Genomic DNA, 18,966 nt, shown 5'->3' with positions numbered 1-18,966 from the left:
TCTCTCTCTCTCTCTCTCTCTCTCTCTCTCTCTCTCTCTCTCTCTCTCTCATGCTGCCATCCGTGTGCTCGGGACGTGCAATGGCCGCTCTGAGCCGACGTGCTTCGTGTCTCAAGTATCAATCGTCCTCAATTTTCCTGTCTTAATTTACCGGCTAAACGCCCACGCCAAAAAGGAAAGAAAGAAAGAAAGAAAAGATGCGCGATGCTCCGACGCGGTATCGTCACTCGACGCGAGTCCGCGCGACTGCGACTTCCGATGGACACCCGCGTCCTGACAGATCGTCATCGTCGTCGTCGTCGTCATCATCGGCAGCAGCGCGCACTTTTCCGTTGACGCTCTCCTCGGCGAAAACATAGTGGCCGCGACACACGCGACCGATCGTGTCCCGGATGTGTTACGTGGTCGCGACGTATTCGCCGAACTTCGCGAGGATTTCCGTCGGCGAGCGAGGCCAACGTCTCGAGCCTCGTGCTGTCAGTGCTGTCGACGATACCTCGACGATACCTCGATTATACCATCGGTGCGCATCGTAAGATACTGCTTGCTCGATCAGTGTACAGTGCGCGGTGTCGCGTTATGCACGTCCTGTGTACGTCGTGCGTTTGAACGATCAGGTGAGTTCGCGAGGCGCTCCTCTGCCTCTCATCCTACCCGATCGGGTTTGAAATTAACTTTTTACCATTTGCTACTCTTTAAAATTCGAGTATGCGCAGTGATCGCAACCGACTCTATCTTGAGGATGCGCGAGATGAAGAGGTCCGTGCGAATGTTCTCGTTCGATTTCCCTCTCGCAATTCGTTCGATCTAGTTGAATTAGCGCGACGATGACACTCTCGTTAAATTTGATCCTTCCTTTCCTCCTTCTCCTTCACGTTCACATTGCGAGAACGCAAAGAAAAGAAAAGAAATCACGGAACATGCCCATGACGGAATGTACTTTCGGCCGGTGAAAAAGCGAAATTGCCCAATTAAAGAGGCTTTACTCGCTCTTCCGCCGCGGTTAGACACAGATCGTTCTGGTAGATAAGCCGCACTTACGTCGTTGCAAAAGAATGCCCAGCCGAGCAATCGATTCAACCTGTTCCGTGACTGAGTTTCGGATCCTCGCGTTCGCATTCAGCTCGAGATTCGCTTCGAGTGTCCCGGGCTATCGACACGCGAACGAATGCACTTGTTATTTAAAAATGAGCTGCGCGTCGAACTTGATTGTGCATCGCAATGAGGAAATAGCGCGCCTTACATCGTCGAGCACTATTCGAGCGAGGAAGCGGCGCTTTCGTTTTTTTTCTCCTTCTCTTCGCGGGGAAATCTCGTTGCTCGTGCATGTGGAACGTAGGAAAAGCGTTGCGTGGTGAGAAAGTAGCTCTTTGCGCAATAAAAACTCGTCGACCTACAGCTCTATCTGTAACACCGTCCAGTCGGCGAAGGAGACCGCGAGCGAGTGTCGAGTGGCGTTCGGGACAGTTCCGCGGTGACGTCTCGGCACGGCAATGCCTAATTAACTAAGGCTAACGAACTGCCAATCCGCGTAATCCACGAGGAGAACGGAATGCCGGCCACTTATATATCGACAATTTTCAGGATTGTATTCGGCTCGTTCAGGAGACAGTGTGGCGCGAGCGACGTTCGGGAGAACACGTTCACAGGAACATGTGACAACTTCCAGCGCGGCCGTCGAGAAAAATACGAGCGAGCTACGTAATAATACATCGACACGCGTGGATGTTACTCATCTTCCAAGAGATACCGGAGGAAAATGCATACCAGCAGTGTGACGTGTGCCCCGCGTCTGGAGTTCGCGTGACGCTTTTATGATCCGAGCCGGCCGGAGGATCACGAAGGGACAATGGCGACGCAGGTGGAGGAGAGCCCTTCGACGGAGGCGTCTCCTTGGTACGGCAAGGTGTTTGAGTGCTGGAGGAATCGTAATCGAGTCAGCCCCGGCAGAGTGGAGCTGCCCGACTGCGACTTCTTCATCGTGGCGCCGCGACGCACCTTGCGCGTGCTCCGGCCGACCTTGAAGAGCGGCTGGTACTACGAGAGCACGATCGACCGGCCCGAGTCGATCAACGACAATTTCTTCGCGCGCTGGTCCAGGAGACCGCACCCGTCCGGGAACTGCAGGTGCTCCTTCCGCCAGTCTGCCGGCGCGTTGAGTACCAACGAGGAGCGCATCATATCCGCCGAATTGAATCGCATACGAACGAGCCTCTGTGAAGCGGAGAAGAACGCGCGCGACATCGAAGAGTTGGAGCAGAGGGTCTCGGTGAATCTGCAGAAGCTGCGGAACAATTCGCAGCTGGCCGATCACGCGGACCACCAGGCGATCGCGTCATCGATACTGACGACGGATCATCGCTCGTTCGAGCAGAACGCGAAGCATCAGATCATCAAGGATCTGGAACGGTACGTTCGATCCGCGCGGGAAATAACGACTACACATGTGTGGATTGCAAAAGAATTTAAACACAATAAAGTTGCACCAACATTGAGAATTATTGCCAATGCACTTACGCAGTAATAATATAATTGATAATATAATTGAAAATATTAAACAATAATAAATAATAATATCAATAATAATTGATAATAATAATAATTAATGATATATAATTACTGAACATGCCCGTCGATAATCGCTCTCAGTTTTGTCAGTTTTATAAGCTCCCAACTTCCCTGTTTCTAAACCGTTTTGCGACTAACTATATATATATAATACAAGGTTGGACGCTCTGCGTTCTGCAATGCACTCGACGTTTCGTCCCAAATATTCAACAATAAAATCATTCTAACTTATTGTACAGAGGAAAAGAACAAACCTCTTGCTTATAGTTCCTGCACTATAAAAACAGTAAAATCAAAAAGAATTTATAATATTACAAAAGAACTATGATATTTTCTCCATGTAGTAATTCGATTTTAATTAATATGTGTGTCTACATTGCATTATAACAAGCGAAACATCGCTATGCTAAGAATTTACGATAACGTGAATTTGAATTGTATCAGATATATTAATACGCTTCTGGAAGAGATACTTGACGACACCGTTAAGCACGTGACTGAAGTGGAAAAGAAAGGTGTACGACACCCCGAAGTGTCTTGGCAACAAACGGACGATTTTGCGAATAAGTCTCGACCCGACGAATCCAAAGAGGAAGTATCGATCAAGAGGGACGAACGTGGGTCCTTGATCGATTCCTTTGTAGCCGGTAAGAAGCATGAGCGATGGGCTGTCAAGAGTCGAGGCAAGAAGCAATTCGCCAAAGTTCCGATAAACGAGGGCTATGTGAATCCCGCTTTCGTCGGTTCGACGGACCGACTAGCTTCCTTAGACTTCGATCGCGCCACAGAGAAACACGGTAAGCGATTAATCTATGCGAAATAAGACCGTTGCTATCACAATATCGCAGATATTATATTCTCATTCAACTCTTTTCTATCGTAAGATACTCCGTCGTGAAATATTTACAAGCACACGAGGAAAATATTGTGGTAAAAATTACAACAAAATTTTTAAAATCTTGGAACTATACAGAATTATGACCGAAATCACTAATTTGTTATGTAGATTTGACTCTTTATTGTAAGATATTGTTGTGTAATTATTTGAATATTTTTTATATACCAAGAGAGATAGATCGTAAATTCGATAAATTTACTATTTCTGTATTAATTTATACCATAATTAACGTAAAATTGGAGTACACTCCAATTTTACGAAAAATGTTATAAAGAGAAATATAATCTGAAAGTAATTTTTACTATGATACCTTTTCCTTTTTCATACTTTTATCGTAAGATATCGAGAGGCTTTCATTATTTCCGCTCAAAATTTTCACTATTTACTGCCTGAAAACAGCCAACCTGTACCTTGGAATACCGGCGAACACGGAGAGCATCACGTCGGAGCAATTGGACTGCGTGGACTCCGGCATCAACAGCGTGGAGACCATTGAGTTCCAACCGGATCAAGAGGCCAGTTTCGAACAGTCGCTTTTACGAATCATCGATGAGAAACTAGGCAGAGGCCCCGTGACGAGTGATCCGGAGGAGGATATTACCGAGAGAAATTTGCCGAAAGCGGGTGTGGAGAAACATCGGATCGATTCCCAAGAGACCACGAGAACTTGGACGAAACTCGAGACCACTGAGTCTGGTACCAGGACAATAGAACGACTGGAGGATACGGTGAACGCGCAGTCTGACTTCGGGAAACTCCGTCTGGAGTTTCAGAATAACGACCAGGAGCCGTCTCTGAACGGTGGAGCTTTATCGAGGCTCGGCGCGAAGTTGAAGGAAACCTCGCCGATCAAAGTGGCGGATTCTCCAATCGAACTCAAGGACTACAGGAAAGAGTGGTCGGAGTTGGGGGGTATCTCTTCGCAAGGTAGCACGCGACGGGATCTCCAAGATTCAGTGACGTTTCGTAGGAACAGAAAACCGACAATTGTCTTTCTGCACGGTTTCGGTTCGTCGGCCGAGATCTTCGAGCATCAGCTGCAGTATTTCTCATCACTCGGTTATCCTTGCATCGCTCCCGACATGCTGGGGCATGGTATGAGCTCAGCACCCGGTCGATCGCGCGATTACCATTTCGGCAAGTTGCTCAAGGACCTGGACGCTGTTCTACATCATTACGCTTTCAAGCCCGGCGAGAAATGCGTCTTGGTAGCGCACAATTACGGGTGAGCGAACGATCTCTATCGATCTCGCGTCCCAAGGATCGGTGTTTTGGAAAAACGCGCACCTTTTCCTCTATTCTTTAACTTATTTCGAAGAGTTGTTTTTGTTTAAAGGAAAAACTACTCGCTTTCTCCGAAACTTCACGAAATCGATACTCATAGTATAACCCATAAATCATATCGTTGAAATTTCCGTTGCAGGTGTAGCTTCGCTACGGCATTAGCTTACAAGTATGACAGCAATATCCATCAGCTCGTGTTAATTTCGGGCGGTGGCCCGACCCCATTGGCCCCACCGAGCACAGAAAGCACCGGACATTGCTGTCTCAGGGCAATCCTCGCACCTCTACTTATGTGCGGCCTTCATCGAGACATTTTGTATTCCGCGCGAGGACGACAACATCCTTATTGCGGTCAAGAGTCAACGGAACAGTGGCCTTCGCACATGAAATATGTATTGGACGGTATGATATGGCCGGAGGGTGACTACGTTTTTCACAGGAGGATATGCACACCGACGCTTCTAGTTCATGGACTAAGAGACAATAAAGTATCCCTGGTGCAGGAATGTCAAATGGAAAGGGTGAGTTTGTATTACAATCGATGTACATTTCACGTGTGTGTGTGTGTATGTGTGTGTGAGAGAGAGAGACAAAAAAAATGGTGTAAATAAAGTTTTTATCGAGTTCCATAGGTTTTCTATATATGAAGAAAGAAAGAAAGAAAAAGAGACAGAGAAAGAGAGAGATTATTTGCTAATCTTTTAAAAATCTTTCAAAAATAACATTCAATAATTATCATTTGTTTTATATTTTTCAGACGATGATGAAGGCTTTCCTCGAAGCTATTCCAATGGCTGGTCATAGCCCTATGACTGAGTGTCCCCAGCAACTAAATCACATGATACATTGTTTCATAGACTTGTGGAAAAACAAAAAGTGGCAACACTGATATCGCGTAATTTTAATCTAGGTAATTCGAACGTAGGAGTAATCGCCTAACACGTTGCATTACATCGAGATTGTATTGAACCGATATACGCGAGCCGGTTATTAATTAATTAGATATATTATGAAACTCGTATATTCAAGTTCGAAGGAGATAAGCTATTCATTTTACGATCTTACAAAGAGACTCGGTTTGACAGAACGGTAAGGTAAATTAATAAAGAGAATTTGTGCATAGCGCGCACGATGCGCGCGGCCTCGTAAATGTGCCAAGATGTACAGATTAAATAAATACAAAGTATCTTATTTGTCTCGAGATCACAGAAAATAACTTTTACACGTGCTTCTGAATTTTCTTGTTGTTTGGAAAGATCGTTAATTACCGCCAAGTGCGCATAATTCTAAATCTTCGATGTACCTCAACTGTTATCGAACTGTGCCTGATAGACTATGTCTTCCCATTTAAATTAAATAGTGCCTTCTCGCGAGAAGTATCTCGTTTCTCGCGCCGGACGGAAGAGTTATTCAAAGTGATCCAGCAAATCGAACAGAGGCTATGGAACAGCACATAGATTTGTGACCAAAGATCGTTTATATATATATATATATATATATGTATATGTATATCGTACACATCTATTTCATATCGTATATTTTTAGTATCTAAGTTATTCGTTTTATCAATAAAATTGTATATAGTTCACACATCGTGTCGTTACATCGACAGTTATTATTTGACTGAACCAAGCAAATTAACCCGTTGGTATCCTGACAAAGTATACCATAAAAGTATCCTCACGTATTTCGATACTTTTGTGAAATTGACATCAGTGATTTAGTAGCTTCTGGTTAAGTGGATTTTCCGCCGATTTCATCCATTCTTTCCTAAGGATCTGCTTCAGCTGACTCAACCTCAGAGTAGGATTTTGTTCTTTAATCACAGGCATCATTCTCTCCTCGAAGTTCGCGTACGCGGCTTTCATCCGTTTCTCCGGATGCCGGTCGATATCGGTATCCTTTGTACTGAAAAAAATCAAGAGAAACGGGGTTAAACGAAAGAAGTCAAATTTAACGTCACCAACACACGTACATATCGCATCGAGCTTGATATTGTTCGGGCTGTATATGGGGGAGGAGTTTCGACATATTTCAGAAATTACCTTAGAATGGACAAAGCTTCATCTATACCATGAGCTGTTTCACCCTCCAGAGTTATTCTGTTCAAGTTCTCCTCAATCGTTTTCTCGTCCTCTTTCTTCTTCATAGCCACCTGATTTCGTTTCTCAGTAACAGAGACAATCTCAGCCCTTGTAACTTTGGACGTTGACTGTTTACCGCCCGCCTTTATATTTGCCATTTCTTTTTCAAGCAGAGCTTTCGTTTCTGCCTTTTTCTCTAACTGCTGTTGACGTTTTTTCTCGAGCTCTTCCTACGCATGTACAAAAAAATATGTATATATATACTGTGTTATATCAGAGACATCATTGATACATCATGTTTGCTAGAATGTCTATTTTATATCGAACCAATGTCCATCTATGACAATTCCCTACGTACTTGTTTTTGTTTTTTTTTCAATAGCTGCTTGTCGTCATCTTGCCAAGCCTTGTCCTCGGCTTCCAATGCCTTTTTTATAGTTTCGGCTTCTTTAGCCGCTGCTTTTCTAGCACGGGCGGCGACCGCCTTGCTATTCTCACCCACGAACTTTTTCGGCATGTTGACCTTGAGAGCAGTATGTTACGTATATTGTGAAAGTTATTCGATCCAGTATAAAATGGATATTCTAATTAGTGACAGTTGCATCCGTTTTCCATAACAAATCAATTAATGCAGGCCTATATTTGTCCTAAACACGTATTCTTAATATTATATATACTGTCAATTATAATAAGTTTCAAATAAAATTAAGGATTACAGTATAAATCCTGTAACATCATAATTTTACAAACATACTGTTGACGAGGATAGTTTAAATAATTACTCGCCGACATTGTAGAAGCTGACAGTTTATATCATATATATCCATTTGCTAGATCTGTACAGTTATTTTTTAACATTTTTCAAGCAATAGTTGTGTCAAAGAGAAGATCAAAGAATATTTTAGAAGCAGAGAAAATAACAACCCAGATAGCACAGAGAATTCAAAAAGAATTCAAAGAGAATTCAGTCGTATGTTACCAATTCTGAGTTCATTTTCAGATGTAAAAAGAATTCTTCAGAGTTCAGTTCAGTGAAAAAAATTCTTTTTGTATCTAAAAATGAATTCAGAATTGGTGACATATGACTGAATTCTTTTAGAATTTTTTGTGCTATCTGGGAAGATATATAATTTTTATATTTAATTTACACATGTCATTAATCGGCACTAGATTATTCATTAGGTTTCCACTAATGACAATATGAATAAATATGAAATAAAATGATATAAACATTCACGTAAGAACACATTCTTTACAAATCGTATTTATTATTGAATTAAGAAATAGCATTAATATCACAAGTTGACCCTTTAGAATTTATTAAATAGTACAAATATAAGCCATCAATCTATAAATTGCCACGTTTAAGTCAATAATAGGTTGATAATATTTTCATGACTTTGACATGACTTGATTTGTACATAAAATTGCGTGCACAGTTTGTTTCGTCTGATAAACAATAAACAAATGTATCGATAAACGACCACGTGTATCGGCAAGCGTATGCTCACGAGATTTACGAGTAATATTCGAATAATGTGTGCGCAATAATTTATTACTTTTTATTAATAAATTTATTAATATAATTTCTTTATTTTCATGATAAGATTACTTGGTCACTGGTTGGGACATTCATCTTATTATATGCGTACAACTTGCTTGTGTACGTTCAAAAATAGCGGGTGAGCGTGCATCGCTGTGTGTAGCCGTAGTCACGCATGCGCGATATAATTAGTTAACGAAAGCAGTTAGGTTAAGGGATCGAGGAATAATTCACGTCTTAAAGTAAAAAAAAATATATAAAACTGCGTGCACGGTTTATTTCGTCTAATAGACGATAAACAAGACGACCACGTGGTGTATCGGCGAACGTATGCTTACGAGGTTTACGAGTAGCTGCAAGCATTTAATATCCACGCGTAAAATGTCAAAACAACGATCCGCGAAAAGTGAGATGGCACGGAAGGCAACGACCACCGATGTAAGTGATTTCCATATCGAACTTACCGATTTCTTTTCTACAGAACGTTCAATCACCTGTCGCCAAGATTATGTGACATTTTCTATCGTATATGCTTGACCATATCTCCTGGCACTCTGTATCGACACAACAGACTATATAGCTATTCGGGGTGGTTAGTGCTCGAGCGATGAATCGAAGTTCGATTCCCATTCGGTTAGAGAGTCGATTGTTCTTCTCGATTTTTATAAATTTGATTGTGCGGACTTTGTGTCGATTATTTTTCCCTTCTTGAATTTTCTATTTGCTGGATTTCATTGTTAAATTTTTTTTTCATGAATACACTGCGCACGCAGTCGAAAACAAATGGATACTGTTTTCGACGAGTTCCGCGATTCATTCAGTATTCAATAGGAGAATTTGTGTTTAATGATTCTTAGGAGATTGTTTTTCTCATTGGATATCAGATGTATTCTCGTAAACTCGAAGAAAGGTCCTGACATCTTTCTGTTTCCAATTATATGTGAACTATATTAAGGTCGTTTCTCAGCAAAGAACACGAAACTATTTTATTGGTTATTTGTCATCTCAGAAGATATCTTAGATAATGTGTAGCCAATAAAATAGCTTTGTGTAATACAGTGTTCCTTGTTGGAAACGGCCAAATCCGCTACGTGCCGCCACCGTCTTTCACTAAAAATCAAGCATGACTCAACGACGGGGCAACCAATCTTTCTATTTTCAAGTTGCAAGTCAGATAACTTTATTTTCAAATGATAGTTTTATTTACTACTAAAATAGTTGAATTGTTAATTTTGTTGTGCCACTACAAAGTATAATTGCAGGTTAAAGTTTTAATATCAAGATATCAAAGCTGTAATAGCTGTAATATTTGTTTATATATTGTTCACAGAATCAATCTACGGGACCTGTAGCCTATAATAAAGAAGGAAACATAGCGATTAAAATTCAAGCTAAACCCGGCGCGAAATGTAACAATATAACCGGTAATGAGAGATATCTTTCAACAAACGTTATATTTTTTATTATTAAAGGAGAACAAATTATCATTAGCTTTTCATTTGGCAAGTAGAAGATAAAGAAAATCGTTCCTTCGAGCGGACAAAATTACAAAATTAAAAAAACACGAATAAATATCCGTAGATATTTCCAACGAAGCTGTAGGCGTTGCAATATCTGCACCACCAACGGAAGGAGAGGCAAATGCCGAACTGGTCAAGTACTTAGCTTCGATTTTTGGACTGAGAAAATCTGACGTGTCTTTAGACCGAGTTAGTTTGTTAATTCGATTAATTCTCAACGATTAATTCGTTCATCTCGAGGCTACTTGTTCACCTTTCCTCTCTTTCAGGGATCTCGAAGTCGGCAAAAGGTTGTTACAGTAACAGGAATTACGGTGGATCAAGTTTTAGAGAAGCTGAGGGTTGAAATGCAGAATTGAGTGTTTTCTTTTTTTATAATATAAAACATGAGTTTCTCTTTCATTCTCTATCAGTTTTTCCCTTGCAGTTTTTCCCAATTTATACACGTGCGATACTTTCGTATCGACACGTTTTAACTTCTCCTTACCGTCGCGTCATTTATTATTATATGTGCATTTCTGCTATGGACGTCTTGGTTATTTTACATATAATATTATTATACAATTTATACATATTTATCCATTAAGATAATTGACGGGATGAATCGACGCCGTCGCGCGATTCGTCGTAGAAATTTATTGTACATCGAGTGTTCTTAGCACCTAAAAATATAATTGCACCGGTTTTGATGTCGTGTTAGAATTTTCACTCCTGTATCTCGAAAGCTTTATCGTCGAGCCAAGGTCGGAAGATCGGTAGCGTCGATGGATAATGGGCGCCTCGTTTAGACGGCGCTGTACCCGCCGGTGCACCTTCCGGTCGCAGGGGATACGTGGCCAGCACGATCGGTATTTGCAACTTGATCTCTTTGTCCAAACTCTTCGGACTTATGACGAACTACGAAAAATTGTGATTATCTCGCTAAGTGAACTCGAGAATTTTCACTCATGACACTTCGTGTTTCACGAAGAGACCACCATAAAATATAGCACAATCGGTTGCAAATCGGTTTGCACATTTTTTGCTATCGAATAAAGTTGCAACGTTACAAGTTGTTAAAATTGAAAGTTTGTACTGATGTTTACGCGCTGTCATCGATTGCAACAGAAGCGACAACACGGAGTGTGATGTTTGTGATGTTTGGAAGAAAGAATTTATTTGAAGTTAAGAGAACATTTTGAGTAGTGATTTTTTTATATTTATAGCCGCGATTACTGCGCACACGTGTCAGCAGTGGCTTTAAATTTCGGCAACTTGAAGTGTTGTGACTTTATTCGATAAAAAAATGCAAACTGATTATTTGCAGCGAACTATCTCGGAAGCGAGAAATTATACATTTCCTTCCAACACTCACGTAAACGTGGTAAAGAACGTTGATCAAGTGGCATCCACGTAGATTAGTCGGCGGCAGAGGAGGAACGTACATTTGCTCGTTCAGCCATTCCTCGCCCTCGCCTGGTCGAATTTTCCCCCTGGACACACTAGCCAGTTCGCGGGTCTCGCTAGCGAGTACTTTCCCTCGGCACAAGTACTGTATCGTCTCGGTGAGGGACGCTTTAGTAGACTTCATTGTCACCTGTCGATTCGAGTGCTCTCGAGAGTCTTATTTTGTAACTTCTCAAGGCTGCTAAGGATCCTGCTGGGGAATGACGCGCCCGCTGGACATGCTTAATTATAGCCTACCTTGCTGCGATTGCTGACGGTCGCAGAAATGCCGATTGTCTCCCCGGGTACATATCCACCTCGATCCAAACTGACTCTGCAGAATACGGGGCCACCTGATACGCAAGAGACACCCACGCGTTGTTCGATCTCTTGTCTCGCAGGTTGCTGTTACGAAAGTATTTTAATTCAGTGCGGATCCTTTCGAACTATTTAGGCTAAACGCAAGTTGGGAGATAACCGGGGAACGAAATGCCATCAAATCATCGATCATGTTCGCTGACATTCGCACAAACGTATTTATGAACTTGGATAAGCGTGAGACAACAGCGACCGTCGCTGTATGATTCGCGCCTACGTGAAAATTCTTTTATGCAATTTTCTGAGAATGCGAATGCGTTGGATAGCGCTTTCATCACCATCCAATGATTAGTGTCAGTAATTGTTACGTTGGTACAGTGTGAATGGTATATGAATGCTTTGTATCTTTCTCTCTCTGCCTTCTAGTCCGAATCTCTCTCCATCAAATCGCGCAGAAATCGTTTATTTTGAATTCCTAGCCTCAAGCGTCGAGATATTTGCAACGCTTTCCATACGGGTCGACGACCACTATTTGGGACTCGGTTATGGTAATGCGAGTCAGGTGCGTTGCTCTTTTAATCGCGTGAGTGAAACACTTTCTTCAAGTCCCGATTTACTCCGCGAGTTTTGCGCGACCGTTTCTTTCGCAACAATCGCTCTTGATCGGTCAGGGACGAAAATCGCGATTGGCAGAAAAGAACCGGACGCAATCGCGAGACGTGTAAGGACGTTTCGACGATGACCATCGCGACGAGTTAACGTGACAATCCCGATGAGTGACATTTGTAGGCAGCGATTTAATAATTACGCTAACGAGCTCACCGCCAATATCGGAGGTTCCAGATTCAAGTCGATCGGGTTCATGACGATGAAGACCTGCTGATTTTTGTGCGTTAACCCGCCCGGCTCCCGGAGTGCCGCCTTGCAGTAATACTGCACCCATCCGTGCTTCCCGAGGAAGGTGGAGGGTAGACCCAATGGTAACCCCAATTTGAAGGGAAAGCTGTGTATTCCCGGGGAGAGCAGCGACGGTCCTTCGCCTGTTGCGAATTCGCGTCGAGGTATTGAATTGTCGCGTTAGATCGACGTTAGATTATTAACCCTCTGCTGACAACGTTGGGGCCAGATCCGACCTCAAACACACATTGCTGGATATGTTCCGCAACTTCACGTTGTTAGCAGAGGGTTAAAGAGAGTAGGATTTGTCCTGCTTTTCCGCCACATTAATGTAAGAACTGTGGCAGAAAAGAAACGAACAAACTCTTCAATCAACCTGATGTTTTTCAAGTTCTTTTATATATATATATATATATATATATATATATATATGTATGTATGAGAAAAAAATTATTATATATAATTATGTAAAATTCTATATGATTATCCGGGAAAAAAGTTCAGATAAAAGCCAAATATGGATTTTGTCAATATCTGATCAGATCTTTCAGATATAATCAAATATAACGTTATATATGATTTAGATCTAATTCATGATTCAGTTATCCTTGTATCTGATTATATCTAAACATATATAGAAAACGTAATAATTAGATTTGCATCATATATAACATTATATTTGATTATATCTGAAAGATCTGATCAGATCTTAACAAAATCCATATCTGGTTTTTATCTGAACTTTTTTTCCCGAGTATGTATAAAATATACATGAGTCTTGTTCATATATAATTACATGTATAATCATGTATAATCATCCACATGAAGAAAAATGATGTTAAATAAAAAAAGGAAGAAATAATTTTATTCGATTGAACGTTGACATCACGTGCTACTAAAATCATAGGCATTTACTTCAATCGTATTTATATAACAATATCTTCCATTGTGGACATGTATGATCATGCATGATGATATATAAACAAAAATTATGATCTCTCTTTCTCCGGACACGTATAGTGTATAATATTGAATTTTCTTTGCGTGTCGCTCAATTAGAAATAGATATGCAGCCTTGAGTGTTAAATAATGCGTGATTCTGAGAGAAGCTACACGACACAACTTCTAATTTATCCCTGACGTAAGCTTCGTTTCCGTAATTATTTGTGCTTCACCTGGTTCGCCCAGCAGCCGCATACGAAAATCGATGTAATTTTCTTTGTCGTAAACCCTCTCGGCGCGCTGGCTGCGTATCCGAACCACTCCTTCGCCCACAACGTGGAAATGCAGTCCCGAGACGCTACGGTAACGTTATTCTATATTATTAATTTGCGCCACGCGCTCGGCGTAGCCGTATCGCGATCTAAAACGTCGCGCTACGTATCTTAGCGAGAGATCCCGTCTGTTTGCATTATCTCATAAAATAACAATTCTTACTCTCCGTACTCTTTTCCTTTTCTCTGTTTCAACCGCAAAACTCTCGCATTTCGTCGACTCGTTGGGAAACATCCGTTACTTACTAAGCCTCATCGTCCAGCTCTATGAGGACTCGACCGGATAAGAAGTGGCCAGGAAAGTACAACAGATTCGTATTGTCGAAGAGTATCAGGAACTTGCTGAGCTTTCTCGTCATCCTGCCGCCGTTGACGAGGACGAGGACGAATTGTTGCGCTGTGACGCGGGTAACGACGAACGGCCTGTACGCGCGCGCGCGTTTACGTCACCGTGCGCAGCTTCACGCTCACTGAATACACATCGAGCCGCGGTAACAACCTTCTGCTTCCATCCGCTATCTCGTGACGCCGAGAATCACTGACTCGCGTTGCATTAGTAACGTCCGTAATACGGCACGCGTCTCTCCCTCTCTTTCTCCCGCCGCTTTCGAGATCCCGCACGGTCTCGTCTTTTGCGTTCCTCGGCGAATCGCGGTACCAACGATGATGCCCACGACACAGCGGCGGCCTCAACGCATTTTCGCGCGATCGAGAATGCCGATGAGGATGCGTCTCTCGCGCTTCTCACGATTGCCAAAAGACGTAGGGCCGAAAAGAGGATGCCGATCGACATCCACGACACACCACGGTCGCCCTACCGTCGCCCACCGTCGCGTTTTCCGTCACCTTCGCTTCGCAGGAGTGCGTTCTCTCTTGCCCATTCTTGGAGACGCGTTCACTTTCGCTCCCTACCCATCCAGTCGCGTCTCTTCCACCTCCAATCGTGTCTGGTCTCACCTGGTCTCACCTGGTCTCACCTACCTACTCAACACTCGGCCAATGGCAGCGATCTAGTCGACGTTGCTGTTTTTGGCATTCCGCGTTTGAATCGCTTATGCGTTGCATTGTTCTCGTTGCTGCGTTAGCGGCCAAGGTGGAATTTATTGATAAAAATAAGGGAACGGAGTTTTACGTTTGAACATTCAAGCCGAAGGCGCGCTTGCCCCCCGATGACAAAGAAATAATTGTTCAATTTTTCGAGTTTTACTTTCGTACAGGATCTAATAAATATTTTATGTTTAAAAATTCTAATTTCATGTATCTATATTTTATCTACGGTTACGCGCGCTTGTGATGTTACAATAATAAAAGTTTCGAAATATAAAAGCGTGACTCAAGAGGAGGGAGCATCAATGATGATGGGGAATATAGAGGCGAATCTACGTTTTCGACGTTTAGCGACCTCTGACAGAAGCAGCTGCGAGTTATCGACTTCTCTCACACGCAGAGTTACGTGAGTGTGTCGTGAACTTTATTCTGCATCATTCTGTCATCGACATAAAAGTCTAGTTGGATTTATTTCCATATATAAAACGTGAATCTAACGCCACATAATACTGCGCGTCCGTATTGCTTTTAGTTTTGCAATACCGTGATGACAGAAAACAAAACAATTAGTCAAAAGGAATACCTGAAGAAATACATATCTCTTGGCGACGGCGATGATAAAAAAAAGAAGAAAAAGAAAAAACACAAAGTGGGCATGAAAACGTAAGTATCGGTGCATAGAGGACTTTGTAATTCGCATCAACAATTATTTTGTGTTAGCAAGCTAGAATAGGTTATGTCATACACTGTAACATTTGGAACGCAACACATGAGCGGCATCTATAGTCATTCTTGATGTCAAGACAGTGGTTGCATTCAGGAAACACAAGGATGGAAAGAGTGCTCATTGGAATATTCTTTCAAATCTATCATGGATCTAAAAGAATACTTCAATCAGACAATAGGGTGCGGTCCAACAACTGCTACAAATGCTGCGCAGCGTTTCTCTCTCTATTCCTCGGATTCGAATGAAGAAAGAGAAAGAAGTAAAAATGCTACAAAGCATTTGTAGCGCCCGCTAGACCTATTACTGCACAACAGTTGTGTTCGCTGAACGCAGTCGATATGTAAGATAGGATTCACTTGATGTGGCAAATGCTTCGGAGCGTCATATCGACCAATCGTATCTAATTTACACCGAATGATATGCGAACTAAATAGTAACTAAATAGTAACTTTTTATACATCGTTATATAATATATCGTTGATATTAAGATTATTTAATAGAAAGTTATTATTTAGTGCATATCGAATGTTTGGCGTAAGTTAGGCAATAAGGTGCAATCCGTTACACGCTATAAATGCTTTGAAGCACCGTATAGCCCAATTTGACATTTCTTTAAGCGCTTCAAAACGTTTACAGCGTTTAATGGACCGTGTCCATAGTCACTCTACGCGCTCCAAAACGTTTATAATTTCAAGATCGTAATCATAGTGACGTTAGATTTTTTTTCGACTTTCTAATATATAAAAACGTTTAGATTAATGTATGTTTATATTAATATATATAAATATATGAAAACGTTTAGATTAATATATGTTTAGAAAATGCATATTATCAATGAGAACTTCAAATAGTGATCAATTTCAAGATTTTGAGATATGATCTTTTAAAACAATCTATTATTATTTTAAACGATCTTATTTTTGTCTAGAAATGAATTTTTAAAGTTAAATGCTTTTAAAGCTAAAGTTTAATGCTTTTAAAGTTAAATGTCGTATTTTTGCAAGCAAGGGGCTTTTGAATTTTAATTTTAAAATTAAGGAAACCTATCTTGTTTTTGTTACACACACACACAACTAAAATCTTTTAATCTATGTAACAAGAAGAGTCTTCAAATTGGCCTAAAAGCGATTTGATATATTTTCCAGAGTAAAAGTCATAGACGATGATCTCGACTTGAAGAATATGAGGCCGCTTGAGGAAGGTGAATTTGATATCTTTTTGAAGGACGAGGATGCTCCTCAAATTGCTGGCATAGTCGACGAACGTGGACCGGTGGACTTTTCAGACAAAAAGAGATGGAAGATCATAACCGAGAATGAAGAAGGAGACCTGACTATCACCAGTCGTATTGTTGACATGGAGGAACAAAGTCATATGAACGCTAAGCTGGACGAGAACGACGATGTCGATCTGAGTCCACCTCGACCTAGACATTCTAAGAATAAGCGTTTAGATTTAAGTCCACACATACAATCGAAAGACGATGACGACTCGAATTTGAGTCCACCCAGGCGATCTAGAAATTACGACTCGGACTTGAGTCCACCTAGACGATCTAGAGATAACGACAGCGACTTGAGCTCACCTAGACAACCTAGGGATAACGACTCGGACTTGAGTCCACCTAGAAAAAGCACGAAACATCGGAATGCGGCTCACGCTACATCCCGACGAAACTATCACGGCTCAGGTAACAGAGATAGTGATTCGGATTTTAGTCCACCTAGAGAGCGCAGGCAGAATCTAGATGCGGATTTGTGTGAAAGCAGAAGGAATAGGAAGAACAATCACTCGAATTCAGGCGGATCTAGGCGTAAAGAACACCGATCCCGAAGCGACAATTCGCCGTCTTCTAGTTCGCGTAAGACAGACCGAGGGCACGATCACTCGGGCAAACATTCGTCCAGATCGAGTAGACAAGATATGTCGAAGTAAGTCTGTGTAAAGTTGCAAAAATATCAATTGCATTTTTCTCAATTTAATAATTTATTTGAAGATATATGTTTCAATTTATCTAATTGACGGTTGATTCGAGCAAGTTCAATGAAGGAATGTTTAATTGACAACCAACTTCAACAAATTCAATTACAAACACAATAATTAATTTTAAAAAAGTAATTAATTGCTCGCCACGATAATTTCATTGAAAATTCCAAGGGAAATCATCTGTTCTGTCGCTACAAAGCCACGCATGTGAACAATGTACTTCTCCCGAGCAGGCCGAGTAAAGACAAACGCGAGAGGGAACACGAAGACAGAGATCGTAGATCTCGTTCTTCGTATGCAGATACAGGCAGAAAGAGGAAAGGTTCGCGTTGGGACGACAATGAGGCGGATTCTGAACGCGACTATGCGAAATATCCTAAAGATCGCGAAGGTCGAATGACGAAGACGCTAGACGGAAAGACTGCGGGACTGCAAGACGCGAGAGCATTGCGAGAAGAGACCGAGGCCCATAAACGACGGGAGGCGGAACAATTTAGCAAGGTAATACTTTGTAGTTACATTTATGAAAGTAGTTACTCGTTCAGGGATGCGATAAATAAGGTTTAAATTGTTTCAGCTGAGCAAGTCGGTGAGCGGAGTCGGGCAAGCACCGGTTGTGCGCGACAAAAGCGGCAGGAAACGCAATTTGGAGGCGGAAGCGGCGGAAGAACGCCAACGGGAACTTCAGCAACGCGAGATAAACGAGAAGTACGCGAAATGGGGCACAGGGTGAGCGATTTATTCTTTTATCTTTGTTGGTTTGAGTCCCTATAAAATTTTCGCTGCCTCTTATTCGTTCCGCGAGTTGATTTGTTCTTCGACTTTATTCGCTTGGATCTCTTTAACTTCTTAGATACTGTACGCCATTATAGTGGCTTTCGCGTATGTCATTTTTTTGAACGATACGCCACTATAGTGGCTCATTCTTATTTCTAGTAAATTATAATTTATTCATCTAAAACTGTATTCTAATGTACTTGCGTAGTGAAAAGCATTACTAGATACGAATCGCAGTGTTGCATTATTTTCGCGCAGTCCGCGTTGAACTTTGCCGCGTTGAACTTTACAGAGATACAGCTCCGCGGAAAATCCTGCCGTAGCTAAGAGGTTAATAACATATATAATACTTTCTCGCACGTATTCTAGCTTGAAACAAGTGGAGGATCGCGAGGAAAAATTGAAGGACGACTTGTATGAGATGAACAAGCCCCTAGCGAGGTACGCGGACGATGCAGACCTGGATAAACAGTTGAGAGAACAAGAGAGAGAGGGTGATCCGATGTTAGCGTATATAAAGGAGAAACGCATAAAGGAAGGAAAAGAAAAGCCAGGCACGTAGATATTGAGAGAAAAATTCATTCAACAATTAACAAACGGACATTCCGTTAAAGCAAT

At 41.7% G+C, this 18,966-nt stretch overlaps 5 protein-coding genes across 8 annotated transcripts in view; 3 read left to right on the top strand and 2 right to left on the bottom strand.

Moving 5' to 3' along the window:
• Positions 1 to 6,338, top strand: part of LOC116851461 — a 7,546-nt gene extending 1,208 nt beyond the window's left edge. For 2 of the 3 annotated variants that reach the window (XM_032830898.1, XM_032830897.1), the window contains exons 2-6: positions 1,585 to 2,409; positions 3,013 to 3,365; positions 3,866 to 4,691; positions 4,890 to 5,271; positions 5,508 to 5,658. In XM_032830898.1, coding sequence (XP_032686789.1) covers positions 1,850 to 2,409; positions 3,013 to 3,365; positions 3,866 to 4,691; positions 4,890 to 5,271; positions 5,508 to 5,639 — 2,253 coding nt within the window. In that variant the 5' untranslated portion in view covers positions 1,585 to 1,849 and the 3' untranslated portion in view covers positions 5,640 to 5,658. Of the gene's footprint in view, positions 1 to 60; positions 618 to 1,584; positions 2,410 to 3,012; positions 3,366 to 3,865; positions 4,692 to 4,889; positions 5,272 to 5,507 lie in introns of those variants that run through there. The other variant, XM_032830899.1, reaches the window with a different exon arrangement.
• Positions 5,350 to 9,006, bottom strand: LOC116851467 (coiled-coil domain-containing protein 124). 2 transcript variants are annotated; one of them, XM_032830906.1, is made up of 4 exons: positions 8,842 to 8,999; positions 7,193 to 7,481; positions 6,796 to 7,064; positions 5,350 to 6,658 (listed from the first exon to the last, which is right to left on the bottom strand). In XM_032830906.1, the coding sequence occupies exons 2-4, from the start codon at positions 7,349 to 7,351 to the stop codon at positions 6,463 to 6,465; spliced, it is 624 nt and encodes a 207-aa protein (XP_032686797.1). In that variant the 5' UTR covers positions 7,352 to 7,481; positions 8,842 to 8,999; the 3' UTR covers positions 5,350 to 6,462. The 2 variants fall into 2 exon arrangements, with proteins under 2 accessions (XP_032686797.1, XP_032686795.1); XM_032830904.1 differs by having other exon boundaries at positions 6,209 to 6,658; positions 7,193 to 7,357; positions 8,842 to 9,006.
• LOC116851468 (UPF0235 protein C15orf40 homolog) lies at positions 8,553 to 10,586 on the top strand. The gene is made up of 4 exons (XM_032830907.1): positions 8,553 to 8,815; positions 9,708 to 9,801; positions 9,959 to 10,086; positions 10,167 to 10,586. The coding sequence occupies exons 1-4, from the start codon at positions 8,708 to 8,710 to the stop codon at positions 10,254 to 10,256; spliced, it is 420 nt and encodes a 139-aa protein (XP_032686798.1). The 5' UTR covers positions 8,553 to 8,707; the 3' UTR covers positions 10,257 to 10,586.
• Positions 10,253 to 14,766, bottom strand: LOC116851465 (arrestin domain-containing protein 2). The gene is made up of 6 exons (XM_032830901.1): positions 14,058 to 14,766; positions 13,713 to 13,837; positions 12,463 to 12,680; positions 11,581 to 11,727; positions 11,252 to 11,473; positions 10,253 to 10,794 (listed from the first exon to the last, which is right to left on the bottom strand). Exons 1-6 carry the CDS (start codon positions 14,168 to 14,170, stop codon positions 10,603 to 10,605), a joined length of 1,017 nt encoding a protein of 338 aa, XP_032686792.1. The 5' UTR covers positions 14,171 to 14,766; the 3' UTR covers positions 10,253 to 10,602.
• A 459-nt stretch (positions 14,767 to 15,225) lies between these two features.
• LOC116851462 (BUD13 homolog) overlaps positions 15,226 to 18,966 on the top strand; it is a 4,194-nt gene continuing 453 nt past the window's right edge. Inside the window, exons 1-5 of the mRNA XM_032830900.1 lie at positions 15,226 to 15,521; positions 16,731 to 17,516; positions 17,805 to 18,072; positions 18,149 to 18,300; positions 18,718 to 18,902. Coding sequence (XP_032686791.1) covers positions 15,406 to 15,521; positions 16,731 to 17,516; positions 17,805 to 18,072; positions 18,149 to 18,300; positions 18,718 to 18,902 — 1,507 coding nt within the window. The 5' untranslated portion in view covers positions 15,226 to 15,405. The remainder of the gene's footprint in view (positions 15,522 to 16,730; positions 17,517 to 17,804; positions 18,073 to 18,148; positions 18,301 to 18,717; positions 18,903 to 18,966) is intronic.

This window comes from Odontomachus brunneus, unplaced genomic scaffold (genome assembly GCF_010583005.1).
Source record: "Odontomachus brunneus isolate Ranch 3 - 2012 unplaced genomic scaffold, Obru_v1 Obru_scaffold_176, whole genome shotgun sequence".
Classification (NCBI taxonomy): domain Eukaryota; kingdom Metazoa; phylum Arthropoda; class Insecta; order Hymenoptera; family Formicidae; genus Odontomachus; species Odontomachus brunneus.
Note: the sequence above shows the minus strand (reverse complement) of the source record. Positions and strands in the feature narration are given on the sequence as shown.

Bases quoted from the DNA above. Each gene is read 5' to 3' on its own strand.
- LOC116851467 (XM_032830904.1), bottom strand. From the start codon at position 7,351: ATGCCGAAAAAGTTCGTGGGTGAGAATAGCAAGGCGGTCGCCGCCCGT. The intron at 7,065-7,192 runs GTACGTAGGGAA...GTACATGCGTAG, and splicing joins TGAAAAAAAAACAAAAACAA to GAAGAGCTCGAGAAAAAACG. The intron at 6,659-6,795 runs GTAATTTCTGAA...GATTTTTTTCAG, and splicing joins GAAGCTTTGTCCATTCTAAG to TACAAAGGATACCGATATCG.
- LOC116851468 (XM_032830907.1), top strand. From the start codon at position 8,708: ATGCTTACGAGGTTTACGAGTAGCTGCAAGCATTTAATATCCACGCGT. The intron at 8,816-9,707 runs GTAAGTGATTTC...TATTGTTCACAG, and splicing joins GGAAGGCAACGACCACCGAT to AATCAATCTACGGGACCTGT. The intron at 9,802-9,958 runs GTAATGAGAGAT...AAATATCCGTAG, and splicing joins GAAATGTAACAATATAACCG to ATATTTCCAACGAAGCTGTA.
- LOC116851465 (XM_032830901.1), bottom strand. From the start codon at position 14,170: ATGACGAGAAAGCTCAGCAAGTTCCTGATACTCTTCGACAATACGAAT. The intron at 13,838-14,057 runs GTAAGTAACGGA...ACGTTACCGTAG, and splicing joins GAGCTGGACGATGAGGCTTA to CGTCTCGGGACTGCATTTCC. The intron at 10,795-11,251 runs GTGAGTGTTGGA...AATTTTTCGTAG, and splicing joins ACGTTCTTTACCACGTTTAC to TTCGTCATAAGTCCGAAGAG.